Source organism: Lactuca sativa, chromosome 3 (assembly GCF_002870075.4).
Source record: "Lactuca sativa cultivar Salinas chromosome 3, Lsat_Salinas_v11, whole genome shotgun sequence".
NCBI lineage: Eukaryota > Viridiplantae > Streptophyta > Magnoliopsida > Asterales > Asteraceae > Lactuca > Lactuca sativa.
In genome coordinates this window covers 12,769,197-12,793,286 of record NC_056625.2, presented here as the reverse complement: position 1 = coordinate 12,793,286, position 24,090 = coordinate 12,769,197, and the positions used below count along the sequence as shown (strand labels likewise).

At 31.4% G+C, this 24,090-nt stretch overlaps 1 protein-coding gene across 1 annotated transcript in view; it reads left to right on the top strand.

Annotated features, from left to right (window-relative positions):
* Positions 1–24,090, top strand: part of LOC111886490 (endoglucanase) — a 25,916-nt gene continuing 1,826 nt past the window's right edge. The window contains 6 exon segments of the mRNA XM_023882744.3: positions 1–240; positions 334–546; positions 701–901; positions 1,014–1,091; positions 1,384–1,536; positions 1,600–1,708. Coding sequence (XP_023738512.3) covers positions 13–240; positions 334–546; positions 701–901; positions 1,014–1,091; positions 1,384–1,536; positions 1,600–1,708 — 982 coding nt within the window. The 5' untranslated portion in view covers positions 1–12.

Here is a 24,090-nt window from a genome sequence, read left to right as displayed (position 1 = left end):
AAAAAAAGAACCATGGTTATTCATGGAACTCACATGGTCCGAGTTTTGGTGGTTTGGTGCATTGTGGCTAGTCCTAGTGCACGAGCTATGAACCATGGCTATGCACCCTCCTTCGACTACAAGGACGCACTTAGCAAGGCGATATTATTCTTTGAAGGCCAACGTTCTGGAAAATTGCCCTCGACTCAGCGAGTTAAATGGCGTGATGACTCAGCCCTCTTCGATGGGGAGTCTAAGGGTGTACGTATAACTTAATTATAATGTTGCAGTGATCATAAGTTATATTGTATAACATGCACTGACATTAATATAACACATGTAAATGCATATCAGGTGAATTTAAGTGGTGGATACTATGATGCTGGTGATAATGTAAAGTTTGGGTGGCCAATGGCGTATACAATATGCTTGTTGAGTTGGGCTGCGATCGAGTACCCGAGACAAATAAACTCGGTGAATCAACTCGGTTACCTACACTCAGAAATCCGTTGGGGCTCCGATTTTATCCTCAAGGCACATGTTTCGTCCACAAAACTCTACACCCAGGTCATTAATTCTCCACAACGTCACTATAATTAATCCTCGATCATTTATACAATAAAAATTTAATTAAATATATACTACAATTAATATTGATAAATTGCTAAATTAATGAAATCATTGATTTATTAACACGATCGATAACACTTTATGTATATAGGTAGGAGATGGAAACAGAGATCACTCATGTTGGGAGCGGCCTGAGGATATGGACACCCCACGAACCGTAATAGAGATCAACGCTCATTCTCCAGGGACCGAGGTAGCAGCCGAGTCTGCAGCCGCACTCGCTGCCGCCTCCATTGTTTTTAAATCGGTTGACTCTGAATACTCATCAAAGCTACTAAAGCATTCAAAATCAGTATGTACCCTAGCTAATATACATATATTATTTTACTTGTATTATTATTATTATTATTATTATTATTGTTATCATATTTAACTTTTATATATACACTAAAATAAATTTTCAGTTGTTCGAGTTTGCTGACAAATACAGAGGATCATACCAGGGTTCTTGCCCTTTCTACTGCTCCTACTCTGGTTACAATGTAAATTTTTTCCCTCTCCACTCTTTGGAACAACTTAAAATTTTCTGTTTTATATCATATCAATTTATATTTCAAGAAACATATCTCGAACTCGACGCCTAATTTCTTATAGTCTAAGTTTAAAATCAAATAGGGGACGTAGTTACCTATAAATGCAATAGAAATTCATTTTTTTAACGGGGTTTAAAATTTGTACTTAAAATTATTTGTGTACGTCGAATATAATTTTTTTTGTAATTAATGTGGTGATTATGTATATATTTATGTATGACTTAATTTATGGGGCAAACAGGATGAGTTGTTGTGGGCATCGGCTTGGCTACACAAAGCAAGTGGAGAAAGCCGATACTTGAACTATGCCATAAGCAATCAAAGATGGAGCCAAGCCGCTACAGAGTTTAGTTGGGACAACAAGTTTGTGGGAGCTCAGACATTACTAGCAAAGGTGATAAAATATATATTTTACTAAATTTAGAAAAGTAAGCACCGATTTTTCTTCCTTTTTTAGGAATATTTTGCAGGAAGAAGCGACTTGGAGACATTTAAAACCGGAGCGGACTCGTTCGTATGCGCCGTGATGCCAAAAAGTGGCTCCGTCCAAATCAGGACTACTCCTGGTGAGCTCTTGGATTACAACCAAGATTGTTATCATATACAAGATATGATTAATTAAGTAGCTTAATAAAGAAACCGTCATTGATTATATATTTACAACATAATTTAGAAAATAAAAATTACAAAAAGGAAAAAACATTGTTGAAACAGACAAATCAAACTTTCCCAACATCTTCATTTCTTATATCATTTGAAGATTAAGAATCAGAAGGTTTTCAAGATACTTACAACGCAAAACTCACTACAAAAAACCTAATCAACTCTCCAAATTTATCACTCAACCAAATCTATTATTAACACGAAAGCAAAGCTAGATGTTTATGTATACAAAGAACTACGTGTGAAACCCTAAACATTACAGGTGAGACGGTGAGACAACGAGAGAGATTACAAGAGAAAACCTTAAACTAGCTTGATCGGAATGTCTTAATGAACCATCTTGCCCTCACTCTTCAATTTATACTTTGATTCACAAATATGAACGGATCTCGGTTATAACCAACAAATCAATCCACGGATAAAACCCGCATGTTAATCCTCCATATTTTACTTTCACAATCCAACACATTTCAAATTAAGCACAACTGCCCCTTCTCTTAAACTTGTATTACAATTAAGAGGATAACAACAATCTTGTTATTAACATAACATACCCATAACAGAAAAATAATATAAATATGAGATTAAGAGTTCAAATATCTATTACTTTTACAGTCCAACACATTTCAAATTAAACACAGCTGCCCCTTCTCTCAAACTTGTATTACAATTAAGAGGATAACAACAATCTTGTTATTAACGTAACATACCTATAACATAAAAATAATAAATCTGAGATTGAGAGTTAAAATATATATTATTTTCAACCCCCACCCCCTCTTAATCAAAATATTTATTGTTTCTCATTTTTAAAAACATCAATAAGACCCATTTTATTTGACAAAAAAATCATGTTGTTTAACACTTAAAGATTTAGTAAGAATGTCAGTATTTTGATCAGAAGAATTAATTTTAACCATTTTTAATACTCCATTATAATTTTTTTCTCTAACAAAGTGAAGATCAATTTCAAAATGTTTTGTCCTTTCATGAAAAATTGGACTAAGAGCTAACTTAATTGTTGAATCATTATCACAAAAAAAAAAAAAAAAAAAAAAAAAAAAAAAAAAAAAAACCCATGAGTAAGACCTTTAATTTCCAATTCAAATAAGATTTTCAAAACCCAAATTATTTCACAAGTAATAGAGCCAAGAGCTTTATACTCAGATTCAGTAGAAGACCTAGAAACAGTAGACCGTTTCTTACTCTTCCATGAAATCAAGAATTATTAAAGTAAATCATATAACTTGTTATAGACCTTCTTGTAGTCAGACACTCAGCCCAATCTGCATCAACAAACCCTTTTAGCTGAAAAAACATTTGACTTAGTTAATTCAACTCGTTTTCCAGGACTACTTTTCAAATACCGCAATAATCTAAAAGCAATTTTCAAATGAGTTGTTATGGGTTTGTGCATAAATTGACTAAGAACCTGAACAATATAAGAAAGATCAGGTCTAGTAATGGTAAGATATATCATTTCCCAATAAGTTTTTTAAACTCAGTTTTATTATTCAACAACTCATCATTTTTTTTATCAAAATCACCCGAGTTTACCACAAAATTAATTTCCAAAGGTGTGTTTACTGGTTTACAACCAAACATACCATATTCATGCAGAAGCTCAAGACAATACTTCATTTGATTTAAACACAACCCATTATCAACATTTACAACTTCTATTCCTAGAAAATATTTAAGAATACCAAGATCTTTAATCAAAAAATGACTTTTCATAAAATCTTTGACCTTTTGAAGTTCAGTCTCATGACTTCCAGTTAAAATAATATCATCAATATATACTAATAAAACAGTAATTGAATTTTCAAATTTCCTAATAAACAAGGAATAATTACTAATACTTTGTTGAAAACGAAACATAAACAAAGATGCACTGAGTTTTTCATTCCACTTTCTAGGAGTCTGTTTTAAACCGTATAAAGACTTAATAAGTTTACAAACTCTAGAAACATTATTGGAATAATAGCCAAGTGGAAAACACATATATATACATCTTCTGAGAGGTCCCCATAAAGAAATGTATTATGTATATTCAATTGGTATAAGGGCCAAGCATATGAACAGATAATGAAATAACAATATGAACAGTCACAATTTTTGCAACTGGAGAGAAAGTTTCTTCAAAATCTATACCTTCTCTTTGATTATACCGTTAGCAACTCAACATGCCTTATAGCTTTCCACTTCCCCATTTGAATTATACTTAATTTTGTATACCCATTTGCATCCAATTGGTTTTCTGTTCTTAGGAAGTTATTTCCCAAGTATGATTTCAATAAAGAGCTTCCATTTCTTCGTTCATTGCCTTGATCTAATTTGGATCAGACAATCCTTCATTATAATCTTTAGGTTCAATTGTTTTATTAAGATTAGAAATAAAACATTTAGTTTCAGAATTAAGACAAGACTAGTTAATAGTTCTCTCAATACCATATTTATATTTACCTTCCACAATATAATCAAGAAATTTGACTGGCATATGTGACTCACGTCTAGTCCTAGAAGAACCTATAGACTGCTCAATTGAAGGAATAGAGTGCAACTGACTACTTTTCTTAGACACACTTGAGGAATAAGGAACAGAAAGACCACAAGGAGGCATAATTGCATTGACACTTCGATTGATAGTCTCACTAGTACTAACATCATCCAAGTTGGTGGCTACATCAGCACCATCCGACTAGGATTCTACTCTCAGCTCATCAAGATTTATAGAATCATTAAAATATTCATTAGTGTAAAAAACATCATCGTAAAAAGGATCACAAGGGCCATAAATATTTGAAATTTATCAACAGCGGTTGACTTTAACTCGAATGGAAAGACAGATTCAGAGAATTTAACATCTCTAGATACAAAAGAAGTATTAGTTTCTAGAATAAGAAGTTTATAAGCCTTTTTATCAGAAGAATATCCTAATAAAACACATTTCTCAACACGTTCAGAAAACTAATCAGTAACATTTTATTTAACAGCAAAACATAAGCAACCAAAAACTCTTAGACAATCAAAACTTGAAGTTCTTTTAAAAACAAGTGCATAAGGAGATAAGTCATTCAAAACAAAGGTTGGCATCCTACTGATTAAAAAAATAGAAATCAAAATTGCATCTCCCCAATATTTAACAAGAACTCCTGATTGAAAAAGAAGAGAACGAGCTACATTAAGAATATGCCTGTGCTTCCTCTCCACAACCTCATTTTGTTGTGGAGTGTAAGCACAAGATGTTTGGTGTATGACATCATTTTCAAAACAAAAATAACTCATTTGATTATTAACAAATTCATTTCCATTATCTGAACAAACCACTTTGACTTTAACACTAAACTGACTTTGAAGTATTTTAACAAATGATTTAAAAGAATCAAAAACTTCACTTTTTGACCATAAGAGAAAAACCCAGGTGGCCCTGGTAAAATTATCCACAATAGTCAAAAAAAATACTTAAAACCCACAACTGAAGCAAGTCTATATAATCACCATACATCTAGGTGAATCAATTTGCCTAGTATATTTGAATTATCCTGACTGTATGGAAAAGACTCTCTTGTCTATTTTGCCTTATGACAAATGTCACAAGGAGGAAGGGTCTCATTACCAAGTTGTAGCTTTTCTTTCAAGGAACTCAAGGCCTGGTCAGCTGGATGATCAAGTCTACTATACAAGGTAAGTTTAGAAACACAACACTTAGAGTTAGTTATATTAGTTGGAATACTTGAGGGGATACAGTCAAGATAATATAGCCCCACAAATTCTCTACCATTCTCCATCATCTCCTTTGATAGTGAATCTTGAATTTTGTAATTATTTTCAAAGAAAACTACTTCACAACCACTATCTTTACAAAGCTTATGTACAGACAAAAGATTAACATTCAAATCTGGAACATCAAAAACATCAAATAAGGTGAGATGTGAGGACAACTGAAGGTTTCCTATTTTATTTATTAGAATAGAAGAACCATTTGGATGTTTCACAAGAAGATTAAGTCTAGACACATCCACTGCATCTCTAAGTTGAGACTCAGAGGCTATCATATGTTGATTTGCCTCTGAGTCAGCAATCCAACTATGAGATAAATTGGAATTAACAAAGGAATTACAACACTGAAACATAGAAGTACCAGTCATATTAGCAGCAACAGACACATCCTCACTAGCAGAGTTCTCATTAATGAGACGAAGAAACTTATTTTATTGTTCACTAGTGAGGTAGTAGGAATCACTTCCATTAACCGACTCAGAAAAGACTAAAGTGTTGTTGCCAGAACCAACAGAAGAAGAATTCACAGAAAATGATTTTTTTGGTTATTAGACTCACTTCTGGGTTTGAAATCCTTTGGGTATCCAATCAATTTATAAAAAATTTCTATCATGTGACCTTTATGACCACAATTTTTGCATTGTAGCCCTTGATTTCTAGATCTATTTCGACCTTATCCCCTTTTAAAATCATTAATTTTGCTATTAAAAAATAGAAGCCTGTGTTTTGGAAGAACTAGTGGAAACTAGAGAGCCATTCTTTTGGAGCGACTCTTCTCTAGAAAGAATAGAAAAGGTAGATTTAACATTTGGTAAGGGCTCCATTAGGACGATATGACTTTTGAATTGATTATACACATCATCAAAACCACTAAGAAAATGCCTTAGTTTCATTAGTTTATAGTGATCACTAAGCTTAGTAGCATCATCACAAACACATTTAGTTAAACTAGTTAAGCCATCAAACTCTTTACACAAAGAGTCAAGTGTATTGAAATATTCAGAAAAGGAAGAGCCATTTTGTTTTAGAGTATTAATCTGTTGATGAATATTAAAGATTACAGTTCCATCGACTTTATTATATGTTTCAAACAACTCATTCCAAATATCGTCAGCTTTATTAGAATATACATGACTAGCATATATATAGTTTCAGAAATTGATCCTAAAATCCAATTGCATACAATAACATTAACACGCTCCCATTTAGAAGCTTTAGAAGAATCCGTTTTTTCAAGCGTAAGAGTACCATCTACAAACCCTAATTTATTTCTAGATTTAAGACCTCGTGTCATAGCACTACACCACAAACGATAATTTTCATTTCCAGTTAGTTTAATGGTTATAATGGATGTTATAGCATTATCAGACGGATGAAAATACAAGGGGTCATCTAAAGCAATAGGACTATCTTTACCACTCCCACCAGGAGTTTCACTTGTCATAATGAACAGAAGCACACACCAGACAAATAATAGTGAATCAAAGAAAATATATAAAAAAAAACACAGAGAAAAAACAGACAACTATGTTGACTTAAGGTCCAGATGGTCACCACGATATGTTAGGGCCCAAGACAATCAACACAGTGTCAAGAACAATAACTTGTTTACATAAGACAACCAGGATCTCTGACGTCTACAACTAAAAAAGTAAGAAGGGAACAAGAAAACCCTCACAGTGCAGTAGGCAGAGATAATCAAGAATTGACTCCCTGAATCCATTCTCTTCAAGGGAGTTATTTCATATTTAAGGGATTGATAGATTGTTCTTCAAAAATCCAAACGAAGATCTTAACCACAACACCACGGGTAACGCACAGGACCACAGATCTTAACCACATAATCATTGTTTGAAATCAATCATATATAATCTAAAAATATAAATGAACACATTACATATACCATCTTAAAATTTTAAAATGTAAAAGAAAATAAAACTACTAATAATAACATAAAAGCTATCTATAAGAAACGTATTGTTGTAGATTTTTAAATTGTTTTTTTATCAATTTTATAATATTTTTAGTAATCATTTTTATTTAATGATTATCAGGTTTCAGTTTTGTTAAATGGTAGTATCTAAATTTTTTTAATATGTTTTAATTTATGTTGTATTTATGCCAAAATAAAAATATTTTTTTTAAATATTTAACTACAAACTTGAAAATAACGACACAACTTTTATATCATTTTCTTATAAGATAATGTTAATCCCAAAAAGATTTTACAAACCAAACAACCGTCAAATGTTTAGTATAACAACATAAAATCATCAACTGTGAACTCTATGACTCATTGACATTCACTAATTTCAATTTCAATGATTGTAATTCTAAAACAAAAAGAAAAAAATCCATGAATAATTAATGAAACCAAATGTATAATATATTGTTTTACTAAGTCAAATATACATATATCATTCATGATGTGAAATAAGGCTAATTTATATTTAGGGATGATACAAATAGATAAAATGTAAAATATATTGTTTAGAAAATCAAGTAGAATAAAATACCAATTAAATATCATAAGTTAAGAAAAATTGAACTGTATTCGTTAATTAATTGAAAGTTGAAGAGAATTAGTATTAAAATATGTTTAATGTTATGGTTAATTAATAGGAAGTTGAAAAGTTAGTAGTTTAAAGTGAATATTGTTCGGGATAAATGATTTATTTTAAATCATATTAATTTCGATGACCACTAGTATAAGATTTATAAAGATAAGAATTAATAATATATAAACATACTTAAGATATATAAAAGGGATCTTATTAGTCATTACAATTTCATGATTGTAAGTTGATATATGCATATGCATATATTATGTATGCATATGCATATATTATGTTATTTTGTCGTATACTATTCTTTAAGTTTAAAATCTTGTTATTTATGTTTTTTTTTGTTAAAATCACTTTTTAGTTTTTTTTTTCATTTTTGCACAAAAATGAATATCTCATCATGATGAAATTTTTTTAATGATTGTGATAGTCAACTGTGTCAACCTTTGTTGTTTATTTTTTATGTATAATTTGTAAGTATGATGAAATAAATTCATGTGTGTGAAAATGTTTGAAACAAATGAAGAAAAATAGAAAATTAATTGAATATCAAATCAAATTTATTAAAACAATCAAGTGAGACGCTAAAATATTGCAAATAAAATTGCATTAATTTTAGAGTTGCTATATCAATTCGTCCTATTTAGAGATCTAATCATTTTTAGCCATGTTTTTAATCATTTGAAATATATAATACTAAACATCACTAAATATAATTTTGATATTTTTCATCTTACTATTAATATTTTCTCGTTTCTATTAAGATAAAACATATACATTCGAGTAAAATATTCATCAATAATATAGCAATATTTTGTTAATTATATTAGTTACATATCCAACGACGAAACCTAATTAAACAAAGAATATATGATTTTTCAAACTAAAAACATGCCTCTTCAACTAATTGTAACAAATAAATTTAAATAAAACAATCTTTTTTCTTGTGGCTGTAAAATGCAACCATAAATATTTTCTAGAAAACTAAAGAAAATAGATCGATATTGGATGGTATAATTCATATGATTCATCATTTATGATAATTAAAGCATCTACAATGGTAAATTTCTATTATGACTTACAATTTGAAACGACCCAAAAATACGACCCAAAAATTTCATTTTTCAATATAACCAAAAACCATAATCTGAGTGTCATATCATAAAACCATACGTGGTGTATCCCAAACATAATAAAAACACTGTGCGGAAAACTGTATCATATCTATGTCATATCAAAATCAAAAACTAAATCAACTCCCAGGATAAAAGCTGAAGCTATGGTGTGTGCGATGCCATCATCCCGAGCTCTTCCCTCTGCTTGCGGAAGTACCTGAAACCAAAACTGAAACTGTAAGCACGAAGCTTAGTGAGCTCCCCCAAACTACCACATACCATACAATAACATATCAAGCACATACTGGGGCCTTGCCCCCTCCATCGAACCGAAGTCCGAAGCTGACTGACTGGGACCTTGTCCCCTACATCGGACCGAAGTCCGAAGCTAACTGACTGGGGCCTTGCCCCCTCCATCGGACCGAAGTCCGAAGCTGACATCGGACCGAAGTCCGAAGCTGACTGGGACCTTGTCCCCTACATCGAACCGAAGTCTGAAGCTGACATCGGACCGAAGTCCGAAGCTAACTGGGACCTTGTCCCCTACATCGAACCGAAGTCCGAAGCTGACTGGGACCTTGTCCCCTACATCGGACCAAAGTCCGAAGCTGACTGAACATAGCATAAACATATCACTAGCATGAACACACATAAATCATGTTTGTGCCACGAAGGCATCAAACATGCTAACTACTGCATCGGATCAAATCCCGGATACTACTGCTAGCTAAACGGGCCGGCATTGTGGCCTTAGACCTGTTCCTACTGGAAGGAAACTCACCTCGTGAACTGGCTGCTGAGTGAATGGCTCTGAGGGCTAACTGCTGCTGCTCCGGTATCTCCCCGGCTACAAGTCCATAAACACACGCAATCAATTACTAAACACTGCACTGGGTAAAATGACTCTTTTACCCTTGGTCAAAGTCAACTCTCGGTCAAAGTCAACTCACAGTTGACCTGACTCGCCGAGTTGGGCCACCAACTCGCCGAGTCTCTAATCTCACTCCTCGACCCTACTCGCTGCTACTCGTCGAGTATGGCATCAACTCGACGAGTTCTTCCTTTGAATAAAAAACTTAGGCAATCTGCATCCGACTCGACGAGTTGTTCTTCGAGCTAAGAAGATTGCCTTGGACTCGCCGAGTTGTATAAACAACTCGCCGAGTCCCTCCGTTACTGAGTCTACCCTCGAACTCGCTGAGTCCACTCCACTACTCACTGGTCCCACTCGACACCGCTCAAAAGGAAGAAATCAGGGACTCGCGACTCGACTCGCCGAGTCGTTCTTCTGACTCGCCGAGTCACAACCATGCAACTATTCTAAACTCGATTCTGCTTGAATCCATTACATACAAATGATAGATCTGAGTCCAATAAGCTGATTTACCACGTAAAGTTTCCAACTTTACGTGTACAAACACATGAAAAAGGGTATAAAGGCTAAAAAGGCACTTAAAAGGGTATATCTAGGGTTATTATGCAAAGTAGCTCCATAAAGGCAATAGATCTGGGCTCTACAACTCCTAAATGAACAGATCTGAGGATATCTTGACATAATAGGGCTTCCATATCAACATAGGGCTTGAGAAAAGCATCAACTAGATCTAGAAGGGGTTTTAAAGCATAAAAGGGAAGGAAATCCGAAGAATACCTCAAAGAACTCTGGTTTCCCTTTGAATCTTTGCTCTACAACTCTTCTCCTTGCTCCTTTCTTCTTCTCCTTCTTCAAGCCTTCACAAATGCACACAAGATCACTTAAAATCACTCAAGAACGAATTAGGGTTTTCTCACAGCTCACTGAGGGTGAAGGAGGCGAGAATGGAGGCCATAAGGTGGCTTAAATAGTGGGCAACCCGGGGATTTAGGGTTTCTCCCAGACGGACAGACTCGCCGAGTCGCCAGCTAACACGTGCTCGAAATCCCGTCCCTACTCGGCGAGTCAGGCTATGAACTCGCCGAGTCCCTCTTGCAAAACTTCAAAATAAAAACCAAGGAATCATCATACCGGAGACGGGTCGTTACACAATTATTGTCACATCACCATTCTAATAACTTAACATATAATTAAATAATCACAAAAATATTTTAACCTATTCTAAAAGTTTTATATATATACTAGTCGAATAATCACGCGTTGCGTAGAAACACCTATATAGTTGAAGTCTTTAAAAATATATGTTTTTTTAAATATAGCAATAACGTTGTTGTTAAATTTGATATAACAAATCATATAGTAAATTAATATAATATATTGATTATTTTGAACTATATGATAATATATACATCTATTATGACTGCATAATTTCAATTGTTTAAATGACGTATACCCATGAGTTACACATGAATAAAATTGAATATAATATATTGTTTAATGTTATTTATAGTTGTTGTTATTGTTAATTAATTTTTTAAAGTTTATTTGCTTAATGTTTTAATTTCTATCATTATAATTATTTAAAGCATCAAACATTGTTTTTTTGATTTTAAAGGTAACAATATAATCATTTATATAAAGTTATTTTTAACTATTATTATTGTAAGTTATTTCAACCTACTTATTTAAAAACTTTTAACGATTATAAAAATATTTTAAGAAATATTTTACTTAAATTGATATTACAATTTAGTTTTGCATTTATCACTACAACTTATCACTTTTAACTACTTACAAAATATTCTTTGGTTTTGTAAATAGAATTGAAATTTATATTTAAGATGACATTGTAATGTTATATTTAAATTAAAAATTTAAGTATTTTGTCCAAACTGTTCAAAAGTTGTAGCTTTAAACTGATAATGATTTATATACAACAACATATTAAAACTAATAAGTTAAGTATAGTATGTTAAAAGCTAAAGACATAACTTTATAAGTAGAAGTAAAAAAATTATTTTAAAATTGAAATTTAGTATATTTATGATTATACTTTAGGTTTGATATTTGTTTAACCTTAATAACCAACTTATAATCATTATTAGAAAGACACTACAATTAATCACTTTTAACTATTTACAAAACTAGGCGAACACCCGCGCGTTGCGCAGAAACACCTATATAGTTAAGGTCTTAACAAATATATGTATTTTTTTTAAATATATAATAATAGCGTTGTTGTTAAATTTGATATAATAGTTTATATACTAAATTGATATAATATATTGATTATTTTGAATTATATGATAATATATACATCTATTATAACTGGATAATTTCAATCGATTGAATGATTTCTACCCGCGAGTTACATATTAATAAAATTAAATATAATATATGGTTTAATATTATTTATAGTTGTTGTTGTTGTTGTTAATTAATTTTTTAAAATTTATTTGCTTAATGTTTTAATTTCTATCATTATAATTATTTAAAACATCAAACATTGTTTTTTGATTTTAAAGGTAACGATATAATCATTAATATAAAGTTATTTTTAACCATTGTTATTGTAAGTTAGTTAAGTTACTTATTTGAAACTTTTAACCATTATAAAATATCTTTAGGAAGTATTTTAGTTTAACTGAAATTACAATGTAGTTTTTTCATTTATCACTTTTACCTATTTACAAAATATTCTTTGGTTTTTTAAGTGGAACATAAATTTATATTTAAGTTGACATTATAACGTTATATTTAAGTTAACAATTTAAGTATTTTGTCCAAACTGTTCAAAAGTTGTAGCTTTAAACTGATAACGGTTTACATATAACAATATATTAATTTAATAAATTAAGTATAATATGTTAAAAGTTAAAGACATAACTTTATATGTAGAAGTAAAGATATTATTTTAAAATTAAAATTTAGTTTATTTATGATTACATATTTCGAATTGATATTTATTTAAACTTATTAGTCAACTTATAATCATTATTAGAAAGACATTACAGTTTATCACTTTTAACTATTTACAAAATAATCTTTGAGTTGTTTAAGTTAAACAAAATTTTATATTTAAATTGACCATGTAATGCTATATTTAAATTAATAATTTAAGTATTTCATACAAATTGTTACAAAATTGTATCTTTAAAATTATAATTGTTTACAAACAACAATATATTAAAACTAATAAATTAAGTATAATATGTTAAAAGTTAAAAATCATAACTTTATAAGTATTAGTAAACATATTATTTTAATATTGAAATTTAGTTTATATATGATTACACTTTAGGTTTGATATTTGTTTAACCTAATCAACCAAATTATAATTATTATTAGAAAGAAATTGAAAAGTTATGGGAGTTTCATATGAATGTGATGAAAGGAAAAATACATGGGAGTTTCAAATGAATGTGGTGAAAGAAAAAATGCTTCCTTTATAAGTATATAATGATATTCTTTGGGTTGTTTAAGTTAAACTAAAATTTATATTTAAGTTAACCATGTAATGTTATATGCAAATTAATAATTTTAGTATTTTATAAAAATTGTTCCAAAATTATATCTTTAAAATGATAATAGTTTACATCCAACAATATATTAAAACTAATAAATTAAGTATAATATGTTAAAAATTAAAAAAACATGACTTTATAAATAGAATAATTATTATTAGAAAGAAATTGAAAAGTCATGGGAGTTTCAAATGAATGTGGTAAAAGGAAAAATGTTTCCTTTATAATATAGTATGATTATATATATATATATATATATATATATATATATATATATATATATATATATATATATATATATATATATATACTCGACGAGTAAGTCTCTTACTCGCCGAGTCGGAGCGGGATTCTGTCGCGTTTTAAGTGGTCAACTCGCCGAGTCAGTGGCTTGGACTCGACGAGTTGGTGCTGAAGAGAGAAAACCCTAATCCCGAGGGTTTTCACCCTATTTAAAGGACTTTATGTCCTTCTCTTGGCCTCCTAATCACCCTGAGAGTTCCAAAAACCCTAATTTTCGTGTGAGACTCCATTGTTGTGGAGATTGAAGCTTGGAAGAGGAATTTGGTGGAAGGAGCTTGAGAAATTAGAGGCTAGCATCAAGGGGCTTGTGTAGATCTGGGATCTACTTCAGTTTGGGCACATCTTGGAGGTAATAAGCTGTTACATTCCCTCTTTTGCATCTAGATCTATTATCATTTGAGTTTTGGGGCATTTTTGGTATGATTAAGAGCTATTTTGAGTTAGAGGCTTAGATCTGAGGTTGCTACTTTAGATCTAGACTTGTGATGGTCCAAAATGTCATAAAGTTTCAGTCATTGAGTTGTTGGTGAAGCCCCTTTGTCATAAACCCAAGCCCTAGTGTGTTTTGGGCATATATCTCCTTGGTTTCACGTGAAGTTTGCAACTTTATGTGAGGGTTAGATTGTAGAAGGGTGGATCTATGGATTGGAGCCCCTGCATGGCTCGAAAATCCTCTGAATGGATTGAGAACTGGAGAGACTCGGCGAGTTACATGGGTGTACTCGACGAGTTGTATGAACATGTGCATAGACTCGGCGAGTTGGAAGAACAACTCGGCGAGTCTATTGAAGATTGCCTTGGACTCGGTGAGTCTGTTCTTGGACTCGTGAGTCTGGTCGCAGAACCCAACCTCTTTTGGTTAAAGCCTTGGATTAAGTGAGTCGGTCGACGACTCAGTGAGTCGGACAGGATGGGACTCAAAGATCGTTGAACTTGGCGAGTCTTGGGGCGACTTGGGGAGTTAAGTTGTGTTATGAGAGTTTTATGGGAATGAGAACTCAGCGAGTAGAATAAATCAGGAAGGTTGACTTTGATTGAGGACTTTGACTTTGACCAAAAGTTGACCAGTTTGACTTCCAAGGGTATTTTGGTATTTATGGAATTGGTTCTTTGGTAGTGTTCTATGGTGAAGTTCGTGTCGGTGGTCGGAGCAGATTGGTCTTATCTCTTCAGTAAGCAATTGCAGGTGAGTTATCCTCACTATATCGACAGGGTCTACGGCACCAAGGCCGACCCTTTATCGGATGGAAATCCAGGTATTGTTTGTTATGTTATTGCTTTGCTAGATCTGCATCCTGGTATTTAGGATGGTGTTATGTTAGTGACCTGGTTAAGGTCGGTACCCGGTATTTGGGGTAATGTTATGTTATTGAACTGGTTAAGGTCGGTACCCGGTATATAGGGTGATGTTATGCTAGTGACCGGTTAGGTCGGAATCCTGGTTAGGATGTTGATATGCTATATATATATATATATATATATATATATATATATATATATAAAACTAATTTATACATATCTATCTAAATGTTCTATAAAAACCTCATTGTTTAATTATTATCTTTTTTAAACACACATTGTATCTTAATTTTATTAAAAATATTACAATACATTGTTTCAAAAATATATATATTACAATATATTGTTCGGAAAAATTAATACAAAATAACTATTACAAAATGGTCATAAAAAATATTGAACAAATTATATAATCATTATAATTTTATATTTTATTAATGAAATGTCATTAAATATTTAATACAAATAAATAACAAGTAAATAAAGGGTGGGAATGTCAAGTCCACCAAGCAAATTACACCATTTGTTTGCAAATAAAACATAATATAACGGTAAAAAAGGGTATCGATCCTCGGAGAAATGGTTGTATTCAATCACCAATGCAATCTAAAAGAATTAGTGTAAATAAACTAACTACAATTAAACTAAAAGGAGAGGGTGTTATGATTTCTTGAAAACTAAAATACTTGAATGACTAGAAAACTTGCAATTAAGCAAGGTGATGAGATGTTCAAATATTGAAGAGAATTGGTAAACCAAGGCAATTCAACACAATGAACATTTAATATGAAACTTATCATTCATCCCAAATTGGTTATAGTAATCATGAAGCATCATATGCCAAGATTCCTCATAAGTTGTATGGAGGTTGGGGAAGCCCACAACACACCTAGAAATCTAAAGAAAATAGATTGATATTGGATGGTGGGTTTTTTCCTTATATCAAGTTGAATATGAATATGGAATCGTGGGTTTTTTCCTTATATTAAGTTACACTAGGTTGTATATGATGGGTTTTGAGCAAAACATCATTCCTATGGTGTACATGCAAACCCTAATAGCTTTTAGATTTAGTTTGTCTAATGAACATGCAATTTAATATCCAAAGCTATAAACCCTAGATCTAACATACACTTAACCATATTAACATAAAATAGGGTTTAGATCTTACCTTTGATTGTTATATAGCAATAACAATCAATCATTGGCTTTAGAATGCTTAGTGCATTAAGTGTTTGATGCGTGCAAATAGCTACACCTAATTTTAAATTTATAACCTAACTAACTTAACTAACTAAATGCACCTAGGCAGTGTACCTAGTCGAATTATAGAATAGTTTAGGTAAGTCGGGTGTCGATCACAGGGAACGGATTTAATATACTAATTTAACTACTAAAAATTAATCTAAAATCAACAATAATTAAAAATGGGGTGTTCTATCTGATTTTGCAAGTTCAGATTAACTTAAACTCTCAACTAGACGATTGTATTCAATATACTAAAAACACTTTCGTTTAGTTTCGAATCCATCTTTTTCCTATGGTTAGTTCTTATTTATGGATTAATAAAGTTGGTTACCAATTTATATGTAATTAGTGATATTGGTCAAATCTATTAATCTTTTCACCAATTCATTAACTACTATGTATGGCCACACATTAGCAAACACATAATTAGTTATTAATGATAATTGGGCTATGTAAGATATATCTAGATAATTATCTATGGTCAAGAGAATTAATCAAACACAATTGTGGTCACAATTTATGTTCTCCAACATTGCTAAAGTTTTTACCTTTATTACTTATCTAAGATTTGGTCGATCCTAGCTCTAGCCATTTAATGGTCACTAAATTAATAGGTAAACAAGTTCATGTAGTTTAATGGTCACTAAGCTACACTTAACTTTAATTAAAGCAACAAAGATGAATACTTTAACATGCTAGGTAATGATAATCAAACACATGCATAAACCAAATTTATATAATCCATAAAGTAAGAAACTAACTCATAGTTTTAAGGTCTCATCTAACTAAATGAAAGTCTACTAAATTAGCTACTCATTACTGAAAGTAAACACACATGTTCATAATAAATTGACATGATTAAATTAACGCAAACCGAACGTAGTGTTTTAATCTTCAAATGTTCAATCTTCAAACAATCTCTCCTTCCAAAGGGTATTTTTCGCACTTTTCTGACCTCTAAACCCGATTATAACTCAAGGAAATCAGATCTAACCATCCCAAAGTCGATATGCTAAGGGATATTTATAGTTTCCAAAAATCGTGTCTCATGTCGTGAGAAATAAAGTCTCGCGTCGTGATCGCAGTAGAATTCGTGTTCGGCAAGGAAACTGCATTCCGCGTAGCTATCTTCTAGAAGAATCAATCTCACGTTGTGAGATTATAATCCTCACGTCGTGAGAATTGGGAATTAGGATTTAGTACAAAAATGAAAGTCGTCCAAAATTTTGTCTACTTTTCAGATCATTTTGAACCTCGTCAATCGGAGTTACGAGTCATGAGATATGGTCAAAATACTAACGAAGGGTCAAGCTGTCTAGCAACATCCTTTTTGTATCTTTTTCAGCTCCAATCCTCCAAGTATCCAGCTTTTTTCGGTTTCAATCATTTTCTTCAAGAATATCCACTTTTGGCTGCAAAATATAATTTAAACATTATAAGTACCAAATATCTTTGCAATTAACTAAATTATAGCTTAAAATGTATTAAAATATTGCCTAGATATGTGTATAAATATGACACTATCAGTGTTGCACCTCTAATGGAGTCACAAACACCACTAAGCAACAAGATGAAGAAGAGAAGAGAGGGGAGGCACCAAAAACGATTGGAAACCCTAATTCAAGTGTTGGCCACGTTTTTGGTGCATAGAGGGCCTTTATATACATGTAGGCTATTAGGGTTTACAACTAGGAAACCCTAATCCGGCTGCTTAAGCCCTAAGCAGCCCATGGACTCCTTTAACATATCCCTTGGACGAATTCCTTATGGGCTTCCCATAGAATTCGTCCAACCTATATTATTTAGGTAATCCATAGTCCAATTGCAATTATCTTATAATTACAAATCCAGTCCCCTAAGTTTAATTAATCTCTTTTAGCCACAAAATTAATTATTAATTAATTCTTGACTAATATTAATTAAACAATATGATTTCTCCTTTAATATATTATTCTCATAATATATTAATAAATCATAATTAAACTTTTCTCTCCTTAATTCATCCTACATATTGCTATGGTGAAGGCAACCTAAAAGGACCATGCTCATAATCAGGTCATGTACATATCAAAATAGTTATGGACATAGACACTAATCCAACAATATATTCTTTTGCCTTCAAAAGTACAAACATACATATTTTCTAGAAATCTAAAAAAAAATAGATCGATATTGGATGGTATAATTCTTATGATTCATCATTTAATTTCCCGAAAAAATTACCATATATTTTAAACCTTTTGCTTACTATGTTATGATCATTTTCAGTATGATCAATGAATTAATCTGTTTTTTTCTCAAATAATTCTTATATTATGTATTGAAAGTTATTTATTTTGTAGGACTTTTAATTTTTTTAACTACAAATTGCTACATTAAAAGTATTTTTAATCGATGATATTTTGTGAATAATTCTTATGTATGTAGGAAACTACATAACTATCATTTTAAAAACATAAAAAATCACACTTTGGTATATGTTTTGTTATTTTTTTAAATCCTTAAATTTTAAACTTCATAAATGGTTCCTATGGTTTTTCTGAATTTGGGTTTTAGTCCCTAACTTCAAAAAACTTCATGGAAGGTCCCTGTGGTTTTCAGTTTCTATCATGGTTGGTCTTTCATCCATATAAAACTACTTCTATACTCCTTTCATTTCTTATTATAATTAATTATAGACAAAAGCTAAAAAAACAAAATAAATAACCCCACCCTTGGTCCCACATCTTTCTTTCTCTTTCTCTCTCTCTCTCTCTCTCTCTCATTATGTATCTATCTTAGTTAGACACTCGAGAACACATAATTAGGTTTCTTTAATTCAAAAACCTAAACCACAACCACCCTCCTCCTATTTTTAGTGTGTGAAACACCACCTTTGACCACCACCACTACTAACATTCGACTGCCACTGCAATGTAACACATGAAACAAAAATCAAATCCATAAGAGATCTGAAATACATAAGAAACACCATAAAAGAAGATGAAAGGGAAATGAAGGAAGGTGGTGAACTATAAGGTGATGTGTAGTAGATTCGACGATAGGATCGGGGAAGAGAGATATGGATGAAGGAAACAGTGTGCTTATAGGAGATGAGGCGGTGATGAAATCCATTGTTGATGATTTCAAGATCATGAACTGGAATCTATATAGTGGTGTGGGTGATGGAATATGTTTTAAGTAAAATATCAGAGGAACTGAGGAAGCAGTGTGTTTCTAGGAGACAATGGTAATGGAATCCTAAACACATCGACGATTTGGTTTTATTTCACAGTGGTGGTTGGATGTAGAGATGCATGTAGGCATTTATTAGATATTTCAATTTGTTCTCTTTAATGGGTTTTTTTAAGGTTTAGAACCTTTAGAGATTGAATATGAATATGGAAACGTAGGTTTTTCTTTGTATCTACTTGTAGTAGGTTGGAGTTAGAACTAAGGACTCGTCATAGGGATGAAACTGGGTCCAAACCGGACCCGAATAGACCCGCGCATGGGATACCCTGAAATTGGTGGGATTTTGTATGACCCAAAACTGAACCGATATATAGAAACCGATTCCGGGTACAGTACCGACTAAAGTGAGTCTAGAACCAGAAAACCCAGAAACGTTAAAGTGGGTAAGATGGAATCGGGTAGAGTGGGTCTAGACGCGGTAAACCGGAATTTTTTTGGCAATTACATAGTGGGTTGAACTTTAAAAATTTTACAAATTTGATATCCCCACTTCAGAGTACTGTAACTCATTGAATATAAAACCAAAAATAATAAAATTATAGTCTAAACGAACTCTAAACTACATGCTGAAAAAAACCTTATGTGAATTCAACTTCAAACAAATGAGATACGTATGTTTTAAAATTTTTACAGAATACAAAAGTACAAAAAACAAATAGCTAAAAAGCTAAAAATTTCTAATTTTGATATCCCGACTTCGAAAGACTTTAAATCATTAAATATCAAACCAAAAATAAAAAAAAAATTGTAGTCTAAAATCATTTATAAGAGTTTAACCAATAGATGTTTAAGAGAGAGAGAGAGAGAGAGAGAGAGAGAGAGAGAGAGAGAGAGAGGAGAGAGAGAGAGAGAGAGAGAGAGAGAGAGAGAGAGAGAGAGAGAGAGAGAGAGAGAGAGAGAGAGAGAGAGAGAGAGATTATTTATTTTGTCTTTTTAAATAGCTTTTGTATAAAATTAATTATAAAAAAATAAAAATGACAAAAGTCTTTTTATATGTGTGGTGGACAAATCACAATAAAAATTGAAACCACAAAACCTTCCATGAAGTTTTTTGAGTTTTTTGAAATTAGAGATTAAAACTAGTAATGACAAAGACTATTTATGAAGTTTTTGTCCTTTTTATTTACGGTTTAAGTCTAATTAGAGACCCAAAAGTTATAACTTAGAAGTAGAATATACACTGTGTGTTTGTCATTTCAAACAAAATAAATTAAACTTACAATTTGTTATACTATGTTAATAGAAATCTATATCAGTTTACAAATTTGATACAGAATACTGAAATAGTACTATATATTTTTAACAATATTATAATATTTACAATGGTGGTTATATTTTAGGGGCCCACGATGAACCCAGCCCAGGTAGGATCTGAAATGGATCAACCAGGCTACACTTCTCATCTTTTATAATAAGCGTTTAAGCATGGAAATTAAATGTCTGATATTTTTAAAACATAAAAAAAGGTATATAACTTAGAAAACACATGACTTTAAGATATTACGATTATAGCTAAATTTCGACATTCTTGTAAAGAATGCAATATACTTGACAACGGCGATGCCACATTATTTTTAAGAGTTTCTATCTAGGTTTTGAAAACCGGACCGGAGACCGAACCGGTCGCCTTATCGGCTCGACAATTCAACTGGTCCAACCAGTCTCGAAAATAGGAAAAACGAGATGATTTTATAAACACATAATTATTAATTTTAATTAAAAAAAAACTACAACAAATGAAAAAATAAATATTTTTTAAATTTCCAGTTCCACTGGACTGATTTTTACCGGTTCACATGACGAACCATTTTTTGGCTTCTAAGAACTAGATTCGGGATTCGTTCCCAGTTAAACCGGCTGGTCCGGCCCAGTTTTCAAAACATGAGTGTGTATGGACTTCCTTTAATTATTAAAATTTCTTTTTAGAGATTATAGCATTTTTTTATTGGATCCTTTAATTTTTTTAGATGAAATTTTTATAATTATTAAATAGACGTCGTTACAATATTTGAGTTAAACAATAGTAAAATAAAGTTGTATCATGTGTTGGTTAACAAACAAAATAAAATTTTGTATCAGATATCAAAATGTATTTTGAGTTTTCAAGTAATCGAGTTAATAAATTATAAGAAGAAAAAACATGGTAGGTGAGAAATGAGAAGTAAAAAAATCATAAACCATAAAACATATTAATTATTTTATTGGGTTTTTGGAGTTTCTCGGATACCATCGTCGGCCGTCCATGCTTCTATCCTTCCCCGACCATCCACTTATCTCTCCACTCTTAGTTTACGACAAATAGGCTTCGTCGGAAAGAATTCACCCTTTACAGCACTAAAGTTAATAATTTACTTTTCTTATGGTATTATTAACTGAGCATCAATTTTTTTTTCGTCCCCTTAAGGCTTGAAGGAGTGGACTGCGGTTTCAAGCCGCAACCTTGCCACCTGGACTGCAAACACCGCCCCCTAGATGCGGTTTCCTACGGTTTTGGCCGCAGTGCGGCTAGAAATAGTCGCACCCTCTTTCTTCTCTTTCTTTATTTATGTGTCTTTCTCTCTCTCTTCTCCTTTCTCTTTTCTCTCACATCTCTTCTCTACCATGGTTTCCACTCCCTGGGTGTGGTAAAAAACCACACTTTATGTGGTAAAAATGATGTGGCTCCTATGTGTCAAATGAGGGAGTACGGTTTCTATGGCACCACTCCCTCCAACCTAATAATATCATATTAATTAAGTTGGACACTTGCAAGTTTGAATCTATAATTCTATCATATAATTAATCACAGATACTTGATGACCTCAAGACAAAGTTTGTAAACCAACAAATTCATTTTTCATTTAATCACAAGGTGCTCGACATACTTCATTTTCATTTCCTATAAAGATTTTGAGGTTATGTTCAACATACTTCGTCCTTATTTCCTATAAAGATTTGAGGTTACAGTGTTCTTAGAGTCATATATCGCTAACAGTCTTATCATTGTGCTTATACTTCAATATATACCATAAATATCTTTAGAAAACTACAATATCATACACTGATATCAAAATCATTGGATTGATACTACGGAGTATTTTTTTTTTCAGAACTCTAAAAGGCAAATCTGAAAATAGATCTCTCAAACATACTCTTTTAGGTTATCTATCAATAAAAAATGATATTTTCTATATAATTTGAAACTACTGTGATTATCAACCGTTTTCTTCTCAGAATTATTATTGTGACCTTGACTGTTTAGTGTTTACTCTTTTAGAATTCTCTAGTCATAGCAAGGTACTCGTGGCCATTCTGACCATGTTTATATTATCACTCAAACATGTCTATATATCCTTTCTCCTGATATATATATATATATATATATATATATATATATATATATATATATATATATATATATATATATATATATATATATATATATATATATATATAATATATATATATATATATATATATATATATAAATATGGGAATAACAATATTTTTTTTGTTTTTTGTCGTGTCATTTATTATTTTCTAGGAAGACTACACCTAAGATTTTTAACCAGGACATTGATTTCATCTGTTTAATTTGGTGTTTGGCTAAGCTTAAAAAAACAGTGTTTTAACTTATCACCGACTCCCCATTGGTATAAGTTAAAATGATTGTTTGGATATTATATCTTTTAAAAACAACTTATAGCGGCGTGAAACCGGAGATAAGTCATTTTTGATAAGTTTGTAACTCCTAACTTATCAAAACTCCTTATAATTTATGGTTCTCTAGCATTTCTTGGAAGCTTTTTTTGGTTATTCTGTTAAACACGAAAAAAAAAATTTATTAACTTATAGCGTTTTAAACACCGGACAAACTAATCCAAATATGTTTTTAAAAACTCTGTTTTAATACCGATATAAGCTAATAAGATATAAGTTAAAAAGTAATAAACATTTTTTATAGGCTTAACAAAACACCCCTCTAAGAATGACTTTTCGAAAAAGCACCTAATGCATGTTAGAGTATTGACATAGATCACAAGCATCTAATGATTTTGATACGAATGATTGATATGAGTATACAATATAATAGTTTTGTAAAATTACACATGAAGTATATGAAGCACAACGTAGGAAGTCTATGGCTACAAAAACACTAACCAAAATTTTTTTATCGGAAAGTAAACATGAAGTTTGTCGGACAGACATAAGAAAACATAAAATTGGTGGTTACCAAATGTTCAATAGTTAGAAAATATGCGATACATTATAAAGAATGTCTTTTAAAAAGAAATACCAAAACTTTTAGAAATATGAATGATTTTTTGAAACGTTTTTTGAAAATATGCCTAGCTTTTTTCA